General features: G+C 32.0%; 4 protein-coding genes across 5 annotated transcripts; 1 reads left to right on the top strand and 3 right to left on the bottom strand.

The window, feature by feature from the left end:
- The first annotated feature begins 606 nt into the window (after positions 1 to 606).
- Positions 607 to 10760, top strand: LOC130932683 (uncharacterized). Of its 2 annotated transcripts, none has more exons than XM_057862076.1 (7): positions 607 to 968; positions 2390 to 2450; positions 3294 to 5048; positions 5166 to 5417; positions 5964 to 6044; positions 7518 to 8111; positions 10528 to 10760. In XM_057862076.1, the coding sequence occupies exons 3-7, from the start codon at positions 3774 to 3776 to the stop codon at positions 10579 to 10581; spliced, it is 2256 nt and encodes a 751-aa protein (XP_057718059.1). In that variant the 5' UTR covers positions 607 to 968; positions 2390 to 2450; positions 3294 to 3773; the 3' UTR covers positions 10582 to 10760. The 2 variants fall into 2 exon arrangements, with proteins under 2 accessions (XP_057718059.1, XP_057718057.1); XM_057862074.1 differs by having other exon boundaries at positions 2390 to 2522.
- A 2514-nt stretch (positions 10761 to 13274) lies between these two features.
- Positions 13275 to 13946, bottom strand: LOC130934555 (uncharacterized). The gene has a single exon (XM_057864113.1). The coding sequence runs from the start codon at positions 13944 to 13946 to the stop codon at positions 13275 to 13277; it is 672 nt and encodes a 223-aa protein (XP_057720096.1).
- A 39-nt stretch (positions 13947 to 13985) lies between these two features.
- LOC130934554 (uncharacterized) lies at positions 13986 to 14594 on the bottom strand. The gene has a single exon (XM_057864112.1). It carries the CDS (start codon positions 14592 to 14594, stop codon positions 13986 to 13988), a length of 609 nt encoding a protein of 202 aa, XP_057720095.1.
- Positions 14595 to 14974: 380 nt separating this feature from the next.
- On the bottom strand, positions 14975 to 16408 carry LOC130934553 (glutathione S-transferase T3-like). The gene has a single exon (XM_057864111.1). It carries the CDS (start codon positions 16406 to 16408, stop codon positions 14975 to 14977), a length of 1434 nt encoding a protein of 477 aa, XP_057720094.1.
- Positions 16409 to 26106: the final 9698 nt, after the last annotated feature.

The following is a 26106-nucleotide window of genomic DNA, read 5'->3' as shown; positions in this document are numbered from 1 at the left end:
TTTAGTACCTTGCGGAATCTTTGTTATTATTTTTGTGTGTTTTTTGTTAATGAATTCAAATGCTCCACCCGATTCTGCAGTAGTTTTTGCAGAGAATTTAAACGATTTTTGAGAAATTTTGATAGAAATTTGAAATTTCTTTATTGCAGTTTCGAGTTGGAAGAAGGAACGTTTTTTATATTTTAGCGCGAATTGAATTGGTAACGTTTGGAAATTTTCGGCGCGTGTAACTCATTAATGAGAATATTTTTTTATTAAACCTGTTTGGTTGGACTTGAATACAAAAATGTTTGGTTGTGCAATTAAACTAATAAAAAAATTGTAATTTCATCTACTTTATTAAAAAGTTATAATATGATAAATTTAGTTTTCAAATAATTTATTTAAGTAATTTGTTCTATTTATTATATCTAATTGAATTTGAGTTGAAATTTTAAAATTTTAAACATTTAACTCTATCGGTTCAAGGACCCATTCCGATTTAAGAATCTTGGATTTAGTTATGATAGTAATATTAAACAAATCTGATTTAATTAAGGCAAAGCAAAAAGTCTTGCGGTGGTGGTGGAGATGATGGTGCATTGTATTTGGGTATTATAAACAGAAACATGGGGCAGAGAATGAGGCTACTGTGGGCACACACATACACATACACATTACACATGGGTCTTCTTCCCTCACACACTAACACCACCTAACACGCCACACTTTCCTTGCAAGCCCAAAAAATCAATACAGAAACCAAACCCTATGCACAACACACGCCAATTCTAATTCATCTCCAAATTCTTATTTCTTTTCTCTCTTCTCTTTTCACCTCCACCGCCGCCTCTCTCTCTGCTGCTCACTTCTTCCGCCGTTCTACTCTTCTTCTGCTTCTATCGCCGCCGCTCTGCTACTCTTCTTCGCCTATTGCCGACGATCTTCTGTTCTGATTCTGCCCTAGCCTGTGGTATTCTTGCTGCAAGGTATTGCACAATGCTTCTGCCTTTTTTTCCCCTTTGATTAACAATTTTGCTACTTAACAAATGCAGCAGATCGATCATAATCTGAAGAGTTGAAGCATCAACTTAGCTTTGTTTTTTTTAATTAATCTATTCTAACATAAGGACTGGGTGCATAGCGATAGGTTGAAGATTTGGGGTTTAAGTTAGCCATTTGGATGCAACCCCCAATTTTACATCCAGGGAATTATGTTTATTTACTGTATGTCTTATTCCTGCAAGTTATGGCATATCGATCATAGCTGTTGTGTAATTGTCTTCATATGCTGGGACAATTAAATAGATAAACAGAACTGATGAAATTTTTATCAACTTAATGAGTGAGATTTATAAGCAAAGATGAAAATTGAAAAGAATGTTATTTCTTTATCATGTTGTCATTCATATTACTCAAGGTGTAATTCTTCCATGAAGAGGTGAAGTAGAGTAAAAAAAAAAAAGTGATTGATGCCCTGGTGGTTTGTAAGTTTGGGATTGGTACTAAGTATACCAGAGAGGTGAAGCTCGGAATGTTGAGTTCTAGGAATCGGTCTGGTTGTCGGGAGGTACCTCAATGGTTCTTATCTTGACGTATGAACTCTTATTAATTTTTGACTTAGTTATATGCTTTTCACCTTTTCCCCTTGAAATCCAAAAAAGATAAAAAGCAAACAATTGGAGTAACTTGCAGTCTTGCAGCAGTCAGGGTGTATGCGTAGAATAACATTGTGCACTATTTTGAGAATTCCCAAAAAGTACTCCCAAACTTAACCCAACTTTGAGAAGGAGTTTCACTTTCACTCATAAGTAGCCTATTCTTGAGTTCATTCACCTCAGATATATATCCTGATTGAAAAGAGCTTTGAGGCATAATAACTACTATATATGCTGACCTTGCCTGAACAAAGAACTTTTTTCAATTCTATAATATTTGTTGAGGCATAAGAACATATAATCAAATAGAAGTGCCATTTTAGCACCTCATTATTGTATTATCTGGCTTTGAACAATTGCAGCACTACAATAAGACGATCACTACCAGCTTTGTCAAAGTGAGGCAATATTTGATCAGCAAAATCTCCAAATATGGATCAATTAGTCTATTGTCTGCCTTATAAGTAAACAAATACTAGTCACTTATAAAACTCAAATTGAATATGATTAGTTGGATAAAAATCTTGATAAAAAACTTACTCAGAGTCCTCCAAAGCTACAACAATATCCTTCCATCAATGTCATTGCTGATTTTTAACTCTTTAGGCTCCTCCTTGCCAAACTATGAAATTCTAGCCAAGTGTTGTAGTCTTGTAGCATTAAGAACACTCAGTTGAATTGTTTGGTATTTAAATTCCAAATTTGGATATTGATAGTTGACAAACTCTAATTACCAAACTGGTTTGGTGCAGGTTATCACTCATGAAAGAGGATAGTTTCAAGATATAATGCCATTTAGAAGCTGGCAGAGGGGTACGTGCCACTCAACAAAGCAGTCCAAGTGTTCAACTGTTTCCCTATGTGTTGGACCTAAGACGTGCTAGGGTAATAGGATAATAGGACTTCTCACATGCAATGCCAAGAACCCAAATCCCTCAAATATATATAATAAAATCAACCAAAATTTTAATTTCTAGAACCCTTTTTTTATTTAATCCCCTCTTTTATTCTTCCAATTTGCTTTTTTCTTTTTTAATATTTTTATTCTTGATTGGTCTATAGTCTTAGAAATGCGGGTTATTGATGTGATTTATCTTCCAGATTCTTCTTATGTTACCAGCCTTCTTTGGAGTGTTTTATGAGTTCTTTTATATTTTTTTTATTATTGTGTTGATGATTCTGATTCTGATCATCATCAATCTTGCATCTTGTTGGACTTGGTTTGAAATTTTTTATTTCTTATTTTTGGTTTATGAGGTTGTCAATCTTATTTTTATTTCTGAACTTCTTTTTCTTGTTCCGTTGAACAAACAATAAATAGATAAGTGGACAAATAATAAAAATTAAAATAAAAAATTACGCCGTTGCTTGTGGTAGATGACAAACTCAAAAGCTAAGAAGAGGGATTTTGTCTGAGACCAATGGTTTTTGAGGGTACTTGCTCTATGTTTTACCACTTTGATTGCTCACTTTCTTTTACATCAGATTGTTGATCAATGAGAGTTTGGTTCATTCTTTTCCCAAGTTTGATAATTTGTGTTCCAATTATAATGATGTGAGATTCGATAGATATGTAATATTCATGTGCATTGTTTTTATGTGCTTCTTGTGGCTTTGAGAACACTGGGAACTGATTGGTGTATACTGTTGTTTCAGGCATCTGCACTAAATTTGTTGCCCGCCATGAATTGTTTGGGTTTCATTTGTTATCAGTATGGCGGTCGAGAGATTTGTTCCTGTTATAGATCTTGGATGCATAGACTCACGTCCTTGATTTTTTGTGTCTGCCCTGTGAAGGAAATGTCAGCTTTGTTGTCTCCCATGTGGATGCCTCGGATGGATACATAATGTTTAGGAACTTCCTATAGGTTTAGAAGTACTTGATTAGAATGATAGGAGTTGCATTGTAGTTACTAATAGGGTAGCATAAAATGGTTGATTAGACAAACTGGTAGGTTTGGAAAGCTAGGATTGCCCTTGGTAGTTGAAGATAGTTGGTGTTACCGTGACTGTGTGGTAAAATGGGCAAATGGTGAAATGATGATCGTTTAAAACAAGAGGGATCACATTGGTTGTTTCAATCGAGCTATTCATCTGAGCAGATCAGCATCCACATTGCCGAGTTAGGTAGTTCAGATGGGCTTGCCACAAATACCTCTGTGTGGAACTGCTGAAAACGTTGCACCTTCAGGTGCAAGTTTAAGTAGCATGCCACAGTTTTCTGAAGCAAGCCCTTCTGGTACGACTATGAGCAGCATGAACAGTATAAACACTAGTGGATTGGCTGCATACACTCTTGGATCTTCATTTGATCATTTCCCGAAGAATTCCTCTGTAGAGAGTTCAAATGTCCCTGATAACACATTTTATAGGGGAGCCATGGAAGTCACTTCTAATGTGCATAGTTTGAAGATTGGTTCGTCGGATAGAACTCAATTCTCATCCAAAAGTGGACGAAGTGTTCATATTCCTGCTTCTAGGGTGGTTGGTTTTGAATCAGGTCGAACAAGTTCTCTAACAGATGGGTTGGCTGAAGTTCCAGCTACGAATCTTAATTCTACTTTTGCTGATGTTGAACCCAATGACAGTGAAACTGCAAATTCGTTGGTGCGGAAGCGACTTTTATCCCCACTTAGCAGTATGCTCTCCCCAAGTCATTTCAAAGGTGACCTTCTTGACATTGGCTCCAGAAATGACACGACTGGCTCTTTTGTCAAGAATGAAAGTGTCAGAAATTCTGTTGCACAAGACTATAAGAAGGCGAATATTGGAAGTAGTATCAATCATACAAGGCTTTCTTGGTCCTTCACAACTTGTTTGGAGCAAAAACCAATGCAACGGAGTGCACAATCCAATTTGATAATTGACGATCCGTTGCATGAATGTCAAGGGCTTCTATCCCAGGGTAGTTCCCCTACTGTTGGAATTGATCACTTTAGCGAATTAAGCCAGGTCAGGCCACAAAGTGGCTTAATTTCCGTATCTCCTAAAAACTTGAGTTCTCCTCTTTCTTTGTCTCCTCTGGGTCCTAAATTATTTGAAAGAATAAAAGTTACTGGTGAATCTAGGAGTTTGATAGAGCAGGTCAAGAATTGTGACTCAAATTTAAAGAGTTTAGAGCGCTCAAATGACAATTCTATCTCGTGTGTTACGTTAAATCAGAAAGACGATGATTTCGGAATTGCATCCAAATCTTTTGAAGATGTCGGCTTCTTGTGCAAAGATTTCTGTCCTTCTTCTCTGGATGATGTTGCTGACATGGGTTGGAAATTATCTCGTGAATCAGCCCCTCGGTCACACTCCATGAGGTTCACTAGAAGTTTGAGTGGTCTCTCAGTCAGGAGGTCTTTGGTCGGTTCATTTGAGGAGTCTCTTTTATCTGGCCGCTTCTTATCTGGAAATCTTAGTAAGGTTTGTATATATGCTAATTACTATACTGAAGTGAACTTATCCGTGATGCTGAACTTTATATTGAAAAGTGTAAAGCCACTGACTTTTGATTGCTTGTTTCTCTTTATATATTTGTAGAGAATCGATGGTTTTCTTGCTGTGCTAAGTATTACCGGTGGAAACTTTTCTCCTAAATCACAGAAGCTTCCATTTTCTGTTACTAGTGTTGATGGTGATTGCTATCTATTGTATTATGCATCAATAGATCTTGCACAAAATTCTTCATCAAACATGTTTAGAGGCCAACTGTTGAAACGAGGACTTAGCAATGATGATTCACAACTTGTCAAAAGCCGTTTACGTATTCCAATGAAAGGACGGATACAACTGGTATTGATTATTGATGCACTTATTTGTTTAGCATATTTAACTTTTAACTCTTGGATCTGAGTGGATTCAATTCACCTGTTTGAGTCATCATCTTATAATGCACTGATATTACGACACCTTTAGTGGAAAATGAAATAAAAGATTATGTGCCACAATTGTGTGGCTGATATCTTCGTGTGATTTTGGTGGTGCAAGAAGTAGGTGTCAAGAAAATACACCTATGATCATCTGAGTTGATGAAAATTTACAGCTTTCTTTTATTGTATTCTCTAAAATGTGACTTGTTTAGTTTATATAAGCATATCTTCTTTAATGCTATGTTGGTGTGAAAGAAATTTTAAACGATAGATGTATTTGGATTTTGGAGTTTACTCCCCAAATCCTCTTTCTATTAAACATATAAGTAGTGCTGCAGCTGTGCTTCTCGTCTCATAGTGTAATATTGTTTATATGTCCAGTATAAAGTTGACTTATGTGTCGACTTGGCCTTTTTCCCCACTGTAATAGGCTTAGCCTTATATTTGAATATTCAATTGTTCTATTCAGGTGCTAAGCAATCCAGAAAAGACTCCCCTTCACACTTTCTTTTGCAACTATGATTTGAGTGACATGCCAGCTGGTACCAAAGTAAGATTTACCACAATCTCAATTTAATGTTGATATTTTGCTCCTAGTGCCTAATTGTTCTAATTTTGCTAAATTTTTGCTCTGAACTCCATCATACCTGCTTGAGCACTGCGAGGTGGGTAGAGGAGTAACCTGCAAAACTACATCACCTTGATATGCTATGGGTTGATTGCCTCAGTCTGGTCATATTTTAAAGATATTCTTTTTGGGACGGAGAGAACGAAAACCACTAATAAGATTTAATTGCGAATCATTCACTAGACTCATTAAATGGTCTTAGCATCACTGAAATATCAAACAAGCATTAAAACAAGACCGCGTAGCCAAATGGAAATTAAGTCTTGAAAAGGCAAAGTAGAAAATACTACTAAGCCATAATTATTGTACCAACATAATTGGAATTAATCTCCTTGATAGGAAAATGTAGAGATTGAAAATGGCAAGGTGTGTTGGTTTCCTATTACTTTGGCGGTTTGGGCAATGGGTATAATTTCCTTTAAAAGAAACAATAGGTGTTGTTTGATGTACAGAGAGTATTAAATCCATTTGAAGTAGGAAGTTTTACATGGCATCCCTATTATAGATCAGACCTTCTCAGGTCTGAAGCCACGCAAAGTTTTATGAGCACAATATTTATTCACTTATTAGACATTACTGATGGGATAATACGTGCTTGGTTCTAAGATCCATGTTTGTTTACCAGGGTGTGTTTCTTATAAGTGTTAAGCAATGTTCGTAAGATGCGGAGAGATGTCAATTTGTCCTTTTGCCACATCTAAATATATTGGTACATTGTATCAATAGAGAAACGTACCAAATTGTTCAAATATTAATGGGTGTCAAATTTACAATATTTAGCTATTTTTCTGAGAACGCCTATCAGTTGATCTCGGTAGAACTAGGCATGTAGAAATACATGGAGAAGTAAAGGAAATGACTGATAACTAAATCTGCCTAGGATTCAGTTTGGAAACAGAGACAATGGTCTTAATTATCTGAGTATGAGATAGGACTTTGCAAATTGGATGGGTATTTGACTAGATTTATTTTCTATCGAGATCATTGACAGAAATACTATTAATCTTCAACTACTAATTGACTCTATCCAAGATCATTTTAGAGTTTCATGTTCAGATTGTGCCCATGCCGTATCTAAAATGTATCCAAGATGAAAAAATATAGTTTGATTAAACATGTGACGAATGTCTTACACATGTTAGTGTTTCATGCAATTATCCTTGCTACCATATTCCATGTGCATTAATGGTGTTCTCAATTTGTATTTCCTATAAATATGAACTTAGCATAGAACAATTAAACTGCAGTCTAATTTATAAGAGCGTGTGATGAACTGATTTCTTTTTCCCCTGCTCATATTGATGAATATTTCCAAAGGATGCTTGCTCTTGTGCATATTATTATGTTAAGTTTTCCCGTTCATCAATTTCTGATGTTTGTGATTTCTATGAGTAGACATTCTTGCGCCAGAAGGTTACCCTTGAGTCATCAAGCTCCACTTCCCCCCAGTTGAAACAAGGTTTAGCAGGTTTGGATAATAGAACGGTGCCACAAGAACAAAAGCATTGTGACATCTCATGCAATGGAGAAGTAAAGCACGATGATGCAGTTGATCTTGTAAATAAACTAAAATCTACAAACCAAAGCAACAGAAAGAGCTCTAGCTTGAAAGATTTAATAAAGAATGAGTATTCTTCCAAGCAAAAGCAAACACCAAACCAGATCATGTCGGAAATGATAGGCAAATGTGGGAAAAAAACTGAAAGTAAGGAATGGTGGGACAAAACATGTGACGAATCAGGGAAATCACTGAATTCCTGTGCAAAGGTCAATGAGAATTCTAATAGTGCCCGTCCATTACGTTATGCTCTTCACCTCCGTTTTATATGCCCATTTTCTAAAAGGACTAGTAAAACAGTTCCAAAAGGCAGATGTAATTCTATTCCAGAAAAAGCTGGATTGGATATGGAGGGGGAGCGGAGATTCTACTTATATAATGATGTCAGAGTTGTGTTCCCTCAACGTCATTCGGATGCTGATGAGGGCAAGGTATGTTCTAACTTTGGCTTTCACACACTGCATACCTTTCTGTGGCACATCATACTAAATCTGTCAAAAGCAATATGGCGGCTTCATATTGCATGGAAAATTATTAGATTACATTTTTAGGTTTGTAGTTATTCTTGCTTTTGGTTTGTCTTTCTCTTTTAGGGGTATTTATTCTATGACGAGGTAGTGGTATGTAGGAGTTCAATGCACATATGACATAAACTGAAACTGAAACTTCGAATTACACAAATAGTTGGCTTAGGAGTCACGAGTCATTCCGTTGCTAATCATGTGACTACTCAAGCTTTGAACGATGGATGTATGTGTCAAATTGTGAGTATTTGTGGGAACCGGTATTGATCAACTCCCTTGAGTGTGATAATATTTGATCAAATCTATATACAATCTTGCTGAGCCTTCAAGATAGAAAGTCCCTTATATTGTTTTAACTACCTCGCTTCAGTTCCAACTAGGCAAAGTCAGTTACAAATATTCATCACCCCTCTATTCTTTATTGGTCTCGTCCATTTTTCCATTTGCTACTCACTGCACTATGATTGCTTGGGTTCCTAACAGTGCTTATTCTCCTGTTTCATACTATAGTTTCTTCATGTAGATTATCTCTATATCCATTTGTTTTCATCAGATGTTCTTCCTCAATTTCCCACTTCAAAATCCTTCTGATTTTTTTTTCAATTAATTGGGCTGCCGCATCCATCAAATCAGATGGAGTACCAACGAGATAAAGTTTTATTTCTTCACGTTTCCCTCTTCTCGCCATAACTCTAAACTGCCTATTCTCCTTCATTCCTTTTCCCTTTCCCTCTCATTTCTATTTATAACCCACTCATTCTCTGAGGCATATAACTACCTCAATAATAGTGTCCCGCTAGTTATGTACAAGGATTTTCTGTAGCAATAATCCAATTTTGTCTTGACAATATATTCCTTTTCAATGTGTTTGCTTTTTATGTAAAACTAGTTATTACGGGAATATAAATATTTTAAAACTACGTTAGTTCTGACATTATAGATTATAGTACAAAAAATTTATAGCATTAAACTACTTTTACAAAAAGGTCATAAAGGACACAAGTCTCCGTCGACTAAGAAGACTAGGGTCTCTGTAGATAAAAAAAATTAAATAATAAATATTTTAGTTATTATTTTCATATGAAAGAGTTTAATTTTTTACTAATAATTAATTTTAACATTCGTTATCTAAAATTTGGAAGAATATAATTTAATGGGTATTCTTTTATATTTGATTAGATGTTAAGTCTTTTGCACAAATAGAAATAGTTAATTTTTATGCATGTTATTTAAAAATAATATATATATATATATATATATATATATATATATATATTAGCATAAAAAAATTTATATTGATAGTTATAAAATTAACTCAAATTTATTTATTTTTTAAAATAATTAAATCTTGATTCTAACTTTTTAATCACAACATTATTATTTTCTCTAAATTATATGTAATAAATATTTGAAAGAAAAGAAGTGAAAATATAAATTAGAAAGATAATTTGTAAAAATTTAAAAGTAAATAAAAAAATGTGTATAATAATATTTTTTATTTCAATTATATTATATTGATAATTTTAATTTTTGTAGAATAGAAAAGTAGAGAAAAATAGAGAATGAGAGAAAAGAGAAAGATAAAGAAGAAGAATGAGAGAGTGAGTTTGTTAAGTTTGGAAGTTAAGGAAAAATTTTATTTTAATTATAATAAAAAAATTTTGGTGCCATATTTTGATTTGTCAAATTACTAATATAAAATATACATTATAAATGATATATAGAGTGAGAAGTATAGAGAGAAATAGAAAAAAAGAGAGGTAGATAAGAGTGTAAGAAGGTGGTATTTTCTCTAAATTTTAACAAGAGAGTGTTATGTGACACATTTTAGTTATTAAATCAGTTAGGAATATATAAATATAATATATAATATAGCTATATTTCAATTTTAATTTAATTTGAATGCAAGTAGAGAATGTCATGTACATTTTGATTGTCAAATTCGTAATTAGTCATTGATAATGATATATAAGAGAGATAGAGTTAGTAAAGGAATGAGAGAAATAGAGAAAGGGAGAGAGAGAGAGAGGAGGGGAAAACTCTCTAATTTTGTGGAGAAGATTTGATTTCAATTGTAATGAGAGAGTAACGTGTGATACATTTTGGTTGTAAAATTAGTAATATATAATAGATATTAAACAAATTGTTACATGTAAGCTCTGGTTTCTCCCAGGTAGAATGAGTAAGGTAGCTGATCTATTGGCTAATGTTTGTCTGATGTGGTTGATTTGTGTTCTATATATGAGTCTAATAATATGCACTATAGGTGCATTTATTTTGGGTTTGCCCTTAGTCTAACAGTTTGTTGCGGTTCATTTGGCAGTTAAACGTGGAATACCATTTTCCTGAAGATCCAAGATATTTTGACATCAACTGAAAAATTATAGTTTACCCTCTCAAAAAGCTTGTTGCTTCTTGTTGACCCACTTGTATGTACATAGTTACATGTCTTTACATGAATCATGTCCTTTGTAAAAGGGGGAAAATGGCACTAACCCTCTTTTCTCTTGTAAATAATTGACCATTTCAATAATTCAATGGGTTAACCATTTTCAATTGCTGGCCTAATTTAAGGCAGTTTTTTTTGTCTTTTACACAACACACACACCCCCCACTATTACTATGGGTTCTATAACTTCCTGAGCTTACTCAGGATTTGAACCCTTGTGCAGCTCCTTGTGAGGCAGCAGATTCTGCCAATGGTTCCAAGCCTCGGCGCCTAATTTGCAGTTGTGATGTGATGAGAAGTTGGTGGATGTTGAAAAATGCTTCATGGAACTTTGCTAACTCTGAATTATTTTATGGGCTGGAATCAAACATTAAAATGGGAATTGTAGTGACTCATTACCCACCAATAATCGATATAAGTGCATGAAAACTGTCCATGGATTGTGATGAGGTTAAACGTGTTTATATATGTTAACAAAAAAAAGTGTTAATATAGTATGAAATTTGGCTCAACTCATTCCATTATCAAGTAAAGCTACAGTTTATTTTTTATAAGGCAATTGACCTGTTAGTGTGTAAATTTAGCTGCTGGGATTACATTAGTTGACTGTCTGAAGTGTTAGCTAATTGTGTTTTATTCTTTCATCAATCACCAAATAGGTTTGAAGCAATCTGTAGAGTTGCTTTATTATCACAAATACTTACTGGATATCTTGAATTCCAACTATCCAAGTAAATATTTTAGCTAAATGAGTTTACACGTAGCTTGTGGGGTTATGGTCAGAAGTCTAAGCCCAATCCTCACTAGAAAATAGAACTTCCAAAAAACAGAAGTACTCCCTCAAGAATCAAGATTTGGGAGTTGCAGTGTTTTCATTGGACATAGTTGTTAATGATACTGCTGATTAAGGATACATTTTCAAATTATTGCTTAACTAATAAATTGGAAGCTTAACTATTTTGTATTGCCAAGATAAGCTTTCTTATTTTTAAATCTTTATTAATAAGTTCAACGAGTATTTACTTAGTTGATGAGTAATTGTAACATGAGTAGAAAGATAACAGAAATCGTCTGCTTCACTATGTTTAATGCCAGAATTTTGAAAAACAATGCTGAGCTTTCAGCATCAAATTTGTAATTATTTCAGTGAAACTTGTACTGAGCCACCCCTGAGGAGTGCTAGTGAGTTTTTTAGTTGAAGTTTTTCTCTTGTTCAAGTTGATGTTCTGTATTGTAAAAACCGTACAATTCCAAGTCTTGATGGGCTGCTACTACATTTTTGTTCGTTCACCACGTCTCTCTCTGTTCTCCTAACGAATTCCACTCATTTTTATTATTACTAGTGTATATCATGTATGAGATAATACATAAAAATATATGAAGTTTTTTATTTAAAAAATATTTTACAAAGTTATAATTAAAATTAAAATTTAATCATTTTCAATGTTAAAAACATTAAAAACAATTAGTATTTGTCTTTAACTAATTTGAATTAATTGAGTAGTTATCTCATTCGTTTGTTTAAGTAAATATTATGAATTTAAATCTCATTTTGTATATGTAGCAATTCATTGATTAGCAGTAGACCTTTAATAAATGGAACTTCAATCTGTGGTGGATTAGTTCTCGCCTTGCATAGTTAGAAAATACCATAAAAAAATAGTATTTATCTTTAAAGTAGAATAATTTCTCATTAATAGTAATATTTATGGAAACTTATCTTTGTTAAAATTTATCTGAAACAGATTTATTTATTGGTATCATACTCATTCTTGAAATCAAAACAATGTGACTAATGTTATCTATTAAAATTTTACGTTTTATGACATGGTTTCTATGTTTTTAAATTTATAGACTTAAGCCATTATAAAAACTATTAGATTGATTAATATTCTTTGGTAACATTATCGGAATATCATCATTGAGTATTAGTTTGTATGAAAAAAAATTATAACAATTTTTGTTATTCAATAAATAATTTATTCTATTGAAAAATAAATTATTATCCCTTAATTAGTAAATATATTTTTTTCAATTTTTTACACTATTTTATCTTGACAATAATTACAGTTAAAGAAAAGCAAATGACCACATATTTAATAATAGTAGTAAGAAACCCAAGTGTCCAACCCAAATAAATATAATGATCTTTAAAATTTTTAAATTCCTAAAGATTACATTCTCTTTCTTCATGTTTCTTGTTTCTTTGGATCTTTCGTATTCTTTTGGAACCATAGCCTCATGCCCTCATCTTAGACCATCTCCATTAGGGAATTCATCTCAATTTCTGTTTATAGCTCACCTGTCATAAAAAGTAACTCCACATCAGCTTTTGTGTCATAAACAGTAAATAAGAACTCACAATATCTCTCTCTTCTCCATTAGGAGGAACTAACTTTAGTCCCTATTATAATCCCACTTAATTAATTAATTAAAATACTTAAAATTTATTTAATTAATTTTTTTGAATAATGTAATTTAAATTTATAAATTTATAAATAATTAACTATTAAAAGATATTAATATTAAATAAATTCATATATAATAATAATACATAATATATAATTCGGGGTTACACTATTTGTAAAATTACTTAATACAAAGAAAAACATAATTAAGCTTTATAGTTGATGACAAGCATTGTGAAATTGCCATATGTGTTCAATCAAGTCCTCTTTCAATTGTCTATGCTGCTGCCTATTTCGAAGTTGGGCATTTTTTTGGAGAAATTGATTGTATAGTGCGAAATCTTCTTCTCCCAGCTGAGGTTGTGATAAGCCATTTTCGACATCATCATACTCCAAGTCCTGAGCAAAATTTTCTGCATAAGTGTCTCTTTCATCCTCAAGAATCATATTATACAATATAATACAAGCTCTCATTATGTTGGCAAGCTTCTTCTTTTTCCAAAAACGAGTTGAACCACGTATAATTGCAAAGCGTGCTTGCAACACTCCGAATGCTCGCTCCACATCTTTTCTTTGCCCTTCTTGGTATTGTGCAAATAACTTGCGTTTCTCCCCTTGTGGCTTTGAGATTGATTTGACAAATGTGGCCCATTCAGGATAAATACCATCTGCTAAATAGTATCCCATAGTATAATTATTACCATTAATAGTGAAATTTACCTCCGGAGCACGGTCATTTAGAATATCATCGAATACTGGAGAACGATCTAACACGTTGATATCGTTATTTGAACCAGAAACTCCAAAGAATGCATGCCATATCCAAAGGTCTGAAGATGCTACAACCTCAAGTACTATGGTTGCAACCCCACGATAACCACTCATGTACATACCTTTCCACGCCTTTGGACAATTTTTCCATTGTCAATGCATGCAGTCAATGCTACCCAACATGCCAGGGAAGCCACGACCCTCCGCCATTTGTAGCAGGTGTTGTACGTCATTTGGTTTGGGTTTTCGCAAGTATTCATCCTCGAACACCGAAATGACACATTCAACAAATTTTTTTAAGCATTCAATTGTAGTGCTCTCGCCTATGCGCACATAATCATCAACAGCATCAGCTCCTACGCCATATGCTAACATCCATATCGCAGCAGTACATTTCTGGAGTGGTGACAAGCCTCTTCTTCCAGTTGCATCAACCCTCTGTTGGAAATACGGATAGACATTTGAGAGAGCATCTACTATCCAAAGGAACACCTGTCTTCTCATTCGAAATCTCCGTCGGAAAATGTCAGCATTATACACCGGTTCATCTGCAAAGTAATCTTGATAAAGGCGATCATGTCCTGCTTCTCGATCTCTGTTGATCCATCTACGAGTAATTGGGATAAAGCTTCTATCGATATCTTCTTCTTCTGAATCTTGGAGTAAACACTCATCGATCCAATTATCTATGACTGTGTTATCTTGCCGCCTTCTTTTGCCATACAAATCCTCATTAAACATATTATCAAAATTTCTAGCCATATTTAGAAATGTAATTTTTAGTTCTCTTTCGAGGTGAGAAACAAGAGTTGAAGTGGAGTTGCAGAGTCATTGATAGTTGATATTTATAAGTGTGTCTGCAATAAGTACCCTAACGGCTAGTTAACGGCTAGTTTTGCAACGGCTAGTTAACGGCTAATTTTGCAACGGCTAGTTAACAGCTAGTTTTGCAACGGCTAGTTTTGCAATGGCTAGTTAACGGCTAGTTTTGCAACGGTCACTTTCATGAACAATAAGGGCACAATAATATTGACTAATTTAAAAACTTACATCAGAAATAAATAAAACAAACTACATCATAAACCAGTAATACACAATAAAAATAAGAACATACTACATAACTCTATGAATACAAGAAACCATTAAGTAAACCACTTGGCGATTATTTTCTCACATGCAATCTCATGAAGAGCTCGTCGTTTTTCACTCATTGTAGACGTGTCAGCATTAAGTATTTGCATATCTATCTCCCTTTCCCTTTCCTTGGCCATCCTTTCCATTTCTCTTTCTTTTGCTTTTATCTCCATTTCTTTAATATACCTCTGAGTTTGTAATTCTTTTTCTTTCATTGCTGCTTGAGCTTGTAATTCTTGTTCTTTCATTGCCGTTTGAATTTGTAACTCCTTCTCTTTGATTGCCATAATCTTTGCTCTATGTTCCTTCTCCTCTTCTCTTTCTTTTTCCCTATCCATTAGTTCCTTTTCTCTAACATTCTTAATATCTTCCATGAGAGATAATTTTTTGACAACTGATGATTTTCTTTCGCTAAAATCTTCAGACATCTGTGCTTTTCCCTTACCTTTTCGCTTGCTCTTCTTTGATCCTTGTGGGCGAACGGGAGAGTCCACACCGGGTTTGTCAGCCAACGGTGTTTCTGGGTTTGATGAGGATGAGTATGCTCCAGTTGCACTAACCTTGGTTCTCTTTGAGCCGCCACTCTGTGTAGGTAGTTGGCTTCTCCATTTTTGCTCCAACCGAAGCATGTTCCAATGCCTTTCAAAAGTGAATTTTTGACCATAATTTGTGGAATAAAGTTTATAAGCCAACTCCTTTATATCATCAGCGTTCGAACCACTCCTTATGTTTCGACTAGCTTGATCGTAGCAACCAGCAAATTGTGCAACAGCCTTGTTGATTTTATACCATCGTTTCTTACATGCAACTACTCCCCTTGTCATGTCGGAGCAAAATTCTACACAATAGCTATGAATTCGACTCCAAAATGTTTCCCCCTTTTGATCGGTACCAACTATAGGGTCAGTTGAAACATTTAACCATGCACTGATCAGCATCTCATCCTCTTTCCAATGCCAGTGTTGAATACTATCTTGCCTCCGATCTTCAATATCATCATTGAAGTCGATAGCATCTAATTCATGAGGGTTGGCAAAATCTGAATATTGCGAATTTGGACTAGATTGTATAGGAGTCTGAGAGGATGGGTTAGAAGAGCCACCAACACCAGATGAGTTATGTCTTGATGCACTAAATTGAGTTGGAAACGGCAAGGAAGTTAGAGTAACATTTCCGATAGAAGGGTTAAATATGGATGAAAATGGTAAATGGGGTGTTTGTGAATTTTGATTTTGTGGTTGGAATATAGAAAATTGATTATTATAAGGAGTTTGAAAATTGAAATTAGAGAGATTTTGTGGATTTGGATTTTGAAATGTATTTGGTAGTATGAAATTTTGATTTGGAACTTGAGAGTTTGAGGTTTGAGATTGTTGGGTATTTGGAATTTGAGGAAAGTTTTGTAAGTAATTGAAGAAAGAGTTGAGTTGGTTTGGATCCATTTTTTCGAACAAAAAATAATAGTAGCAGAACTTTGATTCTGTAAACTTGGAAGAAGATGAGGAAGAGTAGTAGAAAGTGTGAGAATAGAAGTGTATCTAAGTGGTATATATAGAGTAACAAAATATTAATTTATTAATAATAACAGTAACATAGTAACGGTTAGTTTCCAACAATTAATTTTACAACGACTAATTTTGCAACGGCTAATTTAATATAATAATATAAATTATTAATTAAATAAAAATTTAATCATTTAATTAATTAATTATTATAATTATTAATAAATTAAATATGATTTAATTATTTAATATAATTATAATTATATTAAATAATTAAATCATATTTAATTTATTAATAATTATAATAACTAATTAATTATATAAAGTATATATATATATATATATATATATATATATATATATATATATATATATATATATAATGTTAATATGTATGATGTATATGAAATATACTATATGTAACGGTTCAATACATATATATATAAAGTATTAATTTTATTAATAAAATATTATTTTTTTTAGAGAGACAGAGTTCCTCTGAGCAGGGCTTCTCTTGCTCCGAAATTTGTGAAGGAACTCATTATTTATTTGCTCCAATGATAGATCCTCCCTTTTTACTGACACACAGTAAATGAGGTTCAAAATTTTTGAACCGTTGGAGTTGCTCTTACTGAGTTACTGTCACAAGTCTTCAATCATATCAATTAAAGCAAAGATACTCATTACTTATCCTTCTTTTTACTTCTTTTATATAATTGTATAAAATTATTAATTAACAAATCATATTTTTTTTACTATAAAATAATACAATTTTGTTTTTGTTTTTGTGCTCACATAGACAAATAGATGACTCTTCTTTAGGATTCACTCTCTCTTATTTTTTAATTTCTTTTTTTAATAAAATTGATAGTGACTTAATAAAAATAATATTATTATTAATGTTTAATTAATAAAAAATATTTAGACTTTGTTATTTATGTGAGTATATAATTATTTGAGTTCTTTTTTTTTTAGGTAAAAAGAAACTAGAACATTTTATGATGAGAAAGTAAAATAAAATTGATGCAACTTTCAAAAGAAAAATTATTGATAATATTAGGAATTCAAACAAGTCAATCCTCTAATCTTATTTTTCAAGAAATTCAAGTAAGTGAGCTCTCTAATCTTACACAAAATAAACATCAACATGAAGCCAACGTTCCAAGATTAGAAAGAGATGTTGATATCTCTTTACTAGAAAGGGATCCAAGAAAGGGGCGTCCAATTTGGCAGTATAATGTCAATGAACGTGATAAGATTCGTAGAGCATACATAATAGTTGGACCATACCAACCAACAAATATTAGCTATCCAGCTTCTGGTAATAACAATCACCGTCGATATTTTCAATCTTCTTGATTTAAGAAATTTTCAAGTTGTTTAGAATATTCACCAGAAAAAGATGTTTATTGTTTGTCTTGCTACTTTTTTTGTAAACATTATGGTGCTTGCAATGATGAAAAAAATGTATTTTCAGAGTTAAGATTTAGTAATTGGAAGACAGTAAACAATGGGGTGAATTGTGCATTTGTATATCACGAGGGTTCTATTTCTAATTCTTCCCATAATTTATGTGTGAAATATTATGATGATTTAATGGCTCAATCTAAGCATATAGACAAAATTCTTGATATGCATAGTGATGAAATTATTGCAAATAACCGCTTAAGGTTGAAGACATCTATTGATGCTATTCGATGGCTTGCATTTCAAGCATATGCATTTAGAGGCGATGGTGAAAGTCCTGAATCTTTGAATCGGAAAAATTTTATTGAGTTAATTAAGCTTTTAGCTTCCTGTAATTAGAATGTTAATAATGTTGTTCTTAAAAATGCTCCTAAAAATGCTCAATATATATCTTCTGGTGTTCAAAAAGATATATTATTGCATATCTTTACAAGAAAAGTACAAGCAACAATTCGAGAAGAAATTGCTGATTTCAAATTTTGTATAATTATTGATGAAGCAAGAGATGAGTCAAAGTGAGAACAAATGTCCGTGGTTTTGAGATTTGTAGACGAGCACGGTTGTGTTCAAAAAAGATTTTTTTGATCTTGTACATGTTTCTAATATGTATTCTTTAACATGAAAATATAAATTTCATCGGTTCTTTCTCGTCATAATCTTGATGTTCAAAATCTTATGGGACAAGGGTATGATAGAGCTAGTAATATGCGTGGTGAATGGAATTGATTGCAAGCTCTATTTTTGAAAGATTGCCCTTTTGCTTATTACAATCATTGTCTTGCTCATCGATTACAATTAGCACTTGTTTCTGCAGCAAAAGAAGTTTACTGTGTTCATCAATTCTTTTCAAAACTTACATTAATTGTGATGTTGTGATTGTTTCTCCTAAACGTCATAATCAGTTAAGGGTTGCTCAAGCAAATAATGTTGTAAACTTAATTTTCAATGATCAAATTGTGACAGGTAGTGGACTTAATCAAATTGGTACTTTACAAAGAGTTGAAAATACTAGATAGGGGTCTCATTTGAATTTTGTACATAGCTTGCTATGCATGTTTGATGCTACTTATGAAGTTCTTGAAAAAAGCACTGAAAAAGGTAATTTCTTCACTCTTGGTGATGCTAGTGCTGTTTATGATGCTATCATATCCTTTGAATTTGTTTTTGTTTTGTATTTGATGAGAAATATTTTGGAAGTTAGTCATGATCTTTGTCAAGCTTTGTAATGAAAAAATTAAGACATATTGAATGTTTTAACCCTAGTTTCTACTACCAATACTTTAATCCAAAGAATGAGAGAATCAAGTTGGGAGGCTTTCATAAAAGAAGTTATATTATTTTGTGAAAAACATGAAGTTGAAGTTCCTGATATGAATGCATTGCATATTCCTAGAAGAGGCCGAACTTGCAAAATTTGCTGACTAAATTTCAGTGGAGCATCATTATCGTGTTAATTTATTTCTAGCTGTAATTGATACACAATTGTAAGAGCTTAATGGAAGATTCAATGATAATATGGTGGAATTGCTTACTTTAAGTTCAACTTTAGATCCCAGAGATAATTATAAGTTCTTTAGTGTCAACAAAGTATGTAAACTAGTAGAACGGTTTTATCCAAATGATTTCAGTGACCAAGAAAGTTTTTACATTAGAATGCAAGCTCAACATTATGAACTTGATGTTCCTAATCATGTTGAATTAACTAATTTATGCACAATTTTGGAGTAATGTCAAGGATTAACAAAGACAGAAAAGTATTTAACGTATCCTTTGATTGATCGTTTGATTGGTATTAACTCTCCCTATTTTAACTGCTACAATTGAGAGATCTTTTTCAACTATGAATATTGTGAATAGATTCAGAAACAAAATGGAAGATGAATTTCTTGCTAATTTTCTTTTGATTTACATTGAGAAGAAGATTGTTGAAAATTTTGACACAGATTCTATTATCGATGAATTTTATGATTAGAAGAATCGACGTGTACTACTTCGTTAGTAAAAAGTACACATATTTTTTGTACTTTAAATATATATTCTCTATCAGTGTATTTTTGCGATGCATCTTACATTATAATTTATTTGTATATTTTCTTAATATTATATATGTTTTTCGTCTCCCATGATAGCATTTCTGGATCCGTCCCTGGTGGTAAGGGACGGGGTGCTACATTTACAATGTCCCTTGTTCGAACGCTATAGCTAAGATTTTGGGTTTAATTTGAAGCTGACAGGTGGAGCTCCTACGGTGGTTCGACGGCACGCGGGTGCATGGTGGACCCATGCGGGTCAACAGCGGTTCCAAATACGAACCAGACGGTTTTTAATGAATTTGACCATCGTTAATCAAGTCAACTGTAAGGCCGGTCCAAATCACCAATCGAACAGGTCAGACCACCAGTTTATTGATTTTTCAAACGAACCGATCGGTCTGGTCCGGTTATGATAACTATGGTTCCTAGATAATCCAAGAATTATCGGATCTCGTCCCCTCGAAGGAGCATGAGTCGGTCTCCGAATTTGAATTCGGGCTATTTCGTGGCTAGTGACTTGGTGTCACTACTGTATAGACCACACTTGTTACCTAGGCCCGGATCGGCGAAAGATTCTATGGGAGGTTGTACTCGTCGAAGATTTCCAATGGATTCTGGTTGTCCATCGGCCCGGAAGCCATTGGCTTCTTTCATCAGCAGATCCCTATAGACGACATACAAAGACACTCTGACGTTCAAGTCAGAATAGATCTAAGATGTTAAGTTTAGGGTTATCTGTCGCATATCTTAGAAGAGTTGGAGACTCCCCCATATATGTGTTTTTTATTGGATCTTCTTAAATCGAAAAGATACGATGCGTATCCAGAATTTAATGTGTGAGGGAGATTCTCGTGGACTCAAAATTGATTCAGCATCCTAGACCGAGCAGGGCAAGGTGGACCTGAAGACTGGCTCCTTATTGGGCCGCCATCCCAAGACCCAAGTCCGCAACAATTATCCACTACATATTATATCCAGGTGCATGCATAAAACACTGCTCACCTTCTTTAAAATTTGAATTTGTATATTTTAATGAAGACCACTTTGTAGTTTTACAAATTTTCTAGTGTAGAAAATAATAAAAGAAACTGAACTTTTTACATACAAATCTCAGCATTATAATATATTTGTAAACTCACACTAACTTCCATTTCTTCTTCCTTTCACCTTATAAGCCCACCACCTCTTTTTTTCAAAACTACCTTTTTAACAGCGACAGAGGGACTTGAGGGAAGCATCAGCGTTTAATTTGTTTTTATATTCAATTTTTTATTTTTAAAATCTTAAAAAAATTCACATCCTGCAAACTATTAAAAAAAACTTTTATTACCCGTGAAATATTGAAAAAAAATGCTTTTCTAAACTGTGAAATGTAAAACAAATAAAAAAACATAAATTATTCTTCTTAACCTATAAAATATAAAAAAGATTTTCGCAACCTGCATGGACTCTATGGGCTGCTATGAGTAGATTCTTGATTTTGGTATCCATATTTAAATTTTTTGGCCCATTTCCCTTTTATACAAACTTAAAAAAGGAAATAATAAATAAGAATAGAAAAAATATGGAAGGTGTAGAGACTACTCCGATTTAGAACTTTAATTTGGTGACAGCAAGAAAGAATCGACCCCGTATAAATACTATGTTTTGTACGTCGTATTAGGGGTGTTAAAGATCTGTCCTGGTTTGAGGCCCAATCCGAATTCGAGACATATTTTATTAGTCTTGAATTTCTTTTTTTTTATTTAATGTTATTTTTGGGTCGAATTTGAATTTTGTTTTGGATTATCGGGCCCAACCCAAAATTGCTTTGTATAATTAAAAGTATATATATTCGAGTTAATTAATAATGTTATATTATTTTTTATAATTCAATTAATATTTTTTATATTATAAGTATTATTTTTATTTTAAAATAATTTATTTTGATATAAATATGATATAATATTTATTAAATTTATTTTTTTTAAATAAAATTTTATTATTTTAATATATAAAATTTATAAATTTATATGTATTAATGTTCCATCAGATCAATCCAATTTAACCCAATTTTTTTGGATTGGATTAGAATTGTCTTGTTGTCCTTTTAGAGTTGGATCTGGGTTTACTTAAATTGGCCCGACTCATGAACACTCTTACATCGTATAACCTACTTCATGTTTTTTTTAAAGGTAAATACTAAATTGGTATCTGAAAGATTCTGGTGCTGACAAAATAATATCTGCCTTTTGTTATTAACAAAATAACTCTTGAAAGATTTTAAAATTTAACAAAATCACCCAACTATGAAATGACGATGTCACAGTGAACGAAAAATGCTAATGTGGTCATTGGAAGAGAGCTCTGATCATGACACAGATCTCCGGCAACCTCCTCCTTCTTCTTCTTCTTCGTTTTCTTCTTCGTATTCATTGCTTTTTCCTCTTCAACATGTCGTTGCATCCGATTCTGCCATGGCAACTAAAGAAGAAGACGGTCATGGCACGCTACTGCAACTCGCCATGTTCTTCGTGTTTGCTGCTTTTTCTTCTTTAACACTCTGCGTTTCCTTTTGCGTCCTTTTCCGCCATGGCAGTACCTCGCCACGTTCTCGGGATTTGCCGCTTCTTCTTCTTCAACATGTCGATGCGTCCTTCCGCGTGCTCTTCCGCCATGACAAAAAAGAAGAAGAAGAAGAAATGTCCCCTCCGCTAGAGGCGGAGCTTTATGAAGATAATGGGGGCCATGGCCCCCAAAGATTTTGTAAAAAAATTAGTAGTTTTTGTCTAAAGAAAATAAAGTTAATTCATTTAGTTAAATTGATATTTTTCCGTCTTATTTATTCGTGTTCAATACTCACCTTCACTATTATTTATTTTTGTGTGTTGAAATCCTTCACCGTTCACTTATTTTTGTATGTTGAAATTGAAATAAAAAAACTCTCTGTGATTTTCTAATACATTTTTATTTCATGTATTATTTTAATTTTAGACCAATAGAAACATAGCTAGTAAAAATATCAGTTATTAATAAAAAATATTATTTTAATTTTAAATCAACATTGTTACTTAAATGTCATTGAAGTATTAATATTGTTTACATTAATGAATTTGAATATTTTATTTGCTGGAAAGTTAAAATTTTATTTTGTTTTAATATATTATATTTGATTGTAATAAAAATAACAATAAAAATAAATAGTATTAAGATTTTTGAGAGATAGATACTATCCAAAATAAAATTAATTGTTAAAAATGTCAAAAATTAACTTATAAATTATAATTGATTTTGTATCATTTTAAAAAACCTGCTTTTTAATAAGAAAAAAATAGTTTTTAGGTAAAAAAATACTTCTATATAAAAAATCGATTTTTTTATACAAAACTCAGTTATTTTTTAAAATTAATTTTTATTTTTAAAATCAATTTATTAATTTCATAATCGATTAATAGTTAATTTTATTATTTAAAATTAGTTTAGTTTACTAACTTCAACTAAATTTTTCGTTAATCAGAATCAAATTTAGTTTTTTTAGTTAACTTCAATTATATGCAATCTTATATATTAATAACAAATTTTAAAAATAATTATATTTATATATTTTATTTTAATATAAATTTTATTGTATAATTTTTTTGCTAAATTTTTTTTACTCCTCCAAAAATTTCATTCAAGTTCTGCCATTGTCTTCTACTATGACAACACTTCGTCACCTTCTGCTATGGTAGTATTTTATCATTGTGTCCCTTATGCCATGGTAAGAAGAAGCGTCCGTTCCACTATGACAGCACCTTGTTACTACGTCTCTTTTCACTATGGCAAAGTACACCAAAAACCATTATCGGAACTCTCTACTATCATCGGAATTCTCTGTCGATGACTACATCAGTATTTTTTGTTTATTGTGACGTCATCCTTTCATAGTTGGGTGATTTTGTCAAATTTTAAAATCTTTTAGAAGTTATATTATGAATAACAAAAATCAAATACCATATTATCAGTGTTAGAATCTTTCAAATACCGATTTGATATTTATCTCATTTTTTTTCAGTTTCACGAAAGGAATAAAATTTAATTAACTTAAATAAGTTTTTAATCCACATCAATATGTAATAGAGTAAACTAATGCTGAAAATTAAAATATACAACTTTAGAATTTTATTCGATCAAAATTAAAATCAATTTTTTACAGGAACAAAAATAAAAAATCAGATATTTTATAAGAAAAAATTTGTTTAAGATTTTATTTATTAATTAATAAAAAATGTTTTATAGTTGCAGTTTTTTTAATTTGTTCAGATAAGCCCAAGTGAAGTACTGTCTGAGTGTTTGCACAATAACAACTTAATTTTAATTTCAAAAAAAAAAAAAACTTAATTTTGCAAAATTGTTAATTTGTACATATATCGAAGAATTTTTTTTAGCAGAAATAATTAAATTGTGTACTGTCTACAAAAACCCATACACGTCATGTTTAGTATATTTGTTTAATTTTTTTTCTTTGCATGTGCCTTCTATTATTATTTCTAATAATTTATTCCATAAATTAGTGCCCACAATTGTAAATTCTTGTAATAACTGTAGATTTGTTAAACTAAAAAAATAAGAATTAAAGTTGTTGGATTAAAATAAGTAATTAAGGAATATGAGGGATATGAATTAATGAGATAAGAATGAGTATTTTGAAGGAAAAAAAAGTGATGAGAATATGACATCTCACCTCAAATAACTTGGATAAAATCTCATGTTTAGTATATACGAAGAGGAAGAGGAGATGCTAAGATAAAAGATTGTTATATACGAAATTCAATTTCATTACATAGTTGATAGTAATGACTTCAAATTAATTACTTTTGAATTCAAAGTAATTCATCATTATTGAAGAAATTTTAACATTAATTATAGTACGAGTCTATGAGACAATATAACAAACATTAATTAATAATTAACACGAATTAATTGTTATGTTGTGTGCCTTATTGGTCTTTTCACCAAAAATAATTCCAGATATATATTTCATCATATGACTAAAGTGGTAAACACTGCAACATGACGTCGTTTTTATTAACAACATAGAACAATCCCACTAAGGAAAGCCATCGAACATGATGAAATTAATGAAGCACGTACGCCAAAATAACAGCAATTTCCTTTGTGTACGAAAGTAAGACTAGTGATATATTTCAATATTTTAATTTTCTGTGTTTTTAAAATTGTGGGAAGAATTAAAATTAAAAGGTTTGATTTTTGTATTTTTTTAAAAACAAAAATTAGAGGCTATAGGTTATGCATTTTTAATTAATCAGTGTCATATTTAAAATTAATATTTTTGTCGTCCATTATTTAAAAAAATACCCTTATAAATCCAATATCAAAAATAAAAATTGCAAAACAACACCCATTTTATCTTACATCAAAACCAACTTGAGGCTTGGGATTTCAACCATAGACATTTCAGTTATTAAGAGCCATTTTTGAGCTTTTGTCATTTTTATCTTCTATAATTATTATTTTTGTTAGCATTTGAATTTTTAGATATTTTATTAGTTAGTGAAAAAAAATTATTATTTAAATATATAACTTAGTAGTAGGAAAAGTGGGAGAGGATAAGAGAAGAGAAAAGAAAACCTGAAGAAGAATGAAGCTAAGTAGTAGTGTGAGTGTGAGTGTGAGTGCTATATGCTAGATGCCATCACAATTCACATCTTTCTCTCTCTCCCTCCCTTATTCTCTCTCTCCTTGTGATCAAATGTCCTTGTATATCACTATAATATTAATATTGTATGAAAATTAAAAACATGTGAAATTAGATACTTTTGTTCTGTAGCAATATTTTTTTGTGACTAAATAAAAAAGAAAGAAAAAAATAGAGACAAAACTAAATTAATTGGTTAGATTCATTTCTAAATCTATTAGATGTTGAAACTCACTCCATGGTTGGCTCCGAGTGAATGTCTGCGCCAAAAATAGCTGCTTTAGCTATACAATCTGTAACACTATTTGCATTCTTCTCAATTAAAAGAACATAGACTCTCCAATTCCAATTCATAACCTCCTGTATATGCTTTGCCAAATCCCATTCCAGAATATCCTTACCAAGCATTCTTTAGTTTACCAAGAAAAAAGTTTCTAAACAGTCTGTTTCACAAATAACCT

The sequence above is a fragment of the Arachis stenosperma genome, chromosome 6 (assembly GCF_014773155.1).
Source record: "Arachis stenosperma cultivar V10309 chromosome 6, arast.V10309.gnm1.PFL2, whole genome shotgun sequence".
Taxonomy (NCBI): Eukaryota; Viridiplantae; Streptophyta; class Magnoliopsida; order Fabales; family Fabaceae; genus Arachis; species Arachis stenosperma.
The sequence above is the reverse complement of the archived record's forward strand: the minus strand, read 5'-3'. Positions and strand labels throughout refer to the sequence as shown.

What these genes read in the sequence shown, in the direction of transcription:
- LOC130934553 (XM_057864111.1), bottom strand. Translation starts at nt 16,408, where the DNA reads ATGGATCCAAACCAACTCAACTCTTTCTTCAATTACTTACAAAACTTT.
- LOC130934555 (XM_057864113.1), bottom strand. Translation starts at nt 13,946, where the DNA reads ATGAGTGGTTATCGTGGGGTTGCAACCATAGTACTTGAGGTTGTAGCA.
- LOC130934554 (XM_057864112.1), bottom strand. Translation starts at nt 14,594, where the DNA reads ATGGCTAGAAATTTTGATAATATGTTTAATGAGGATTTGTATGGCAAA.
- LOC130932683 (XM_057862076.1), top strand. Translation starts at nt 3,774, where the DNA reads ATGGGCTTGCCACAAATACCTCTGTGTGGAACTGCTGAAAACGTTGCA. An exon ending in TGAAAGGACGGATACAACTG is followed by an intron (nt 5,418 to 5,963) that starts GTATTGATTATT and finishes TGTTCTATTCAG; the next exon opens with GTGCTAAGCAATCCAGAAAA. An exon ending in CGGATGCTGATGAGGGCAAG is followed by an intron (nt 8,112 to 10,527) that starts GTATGTTCTAAC and finishes TTCATTTGGCAG; the next exon opens with TTAAACGTGGAATACCATTT.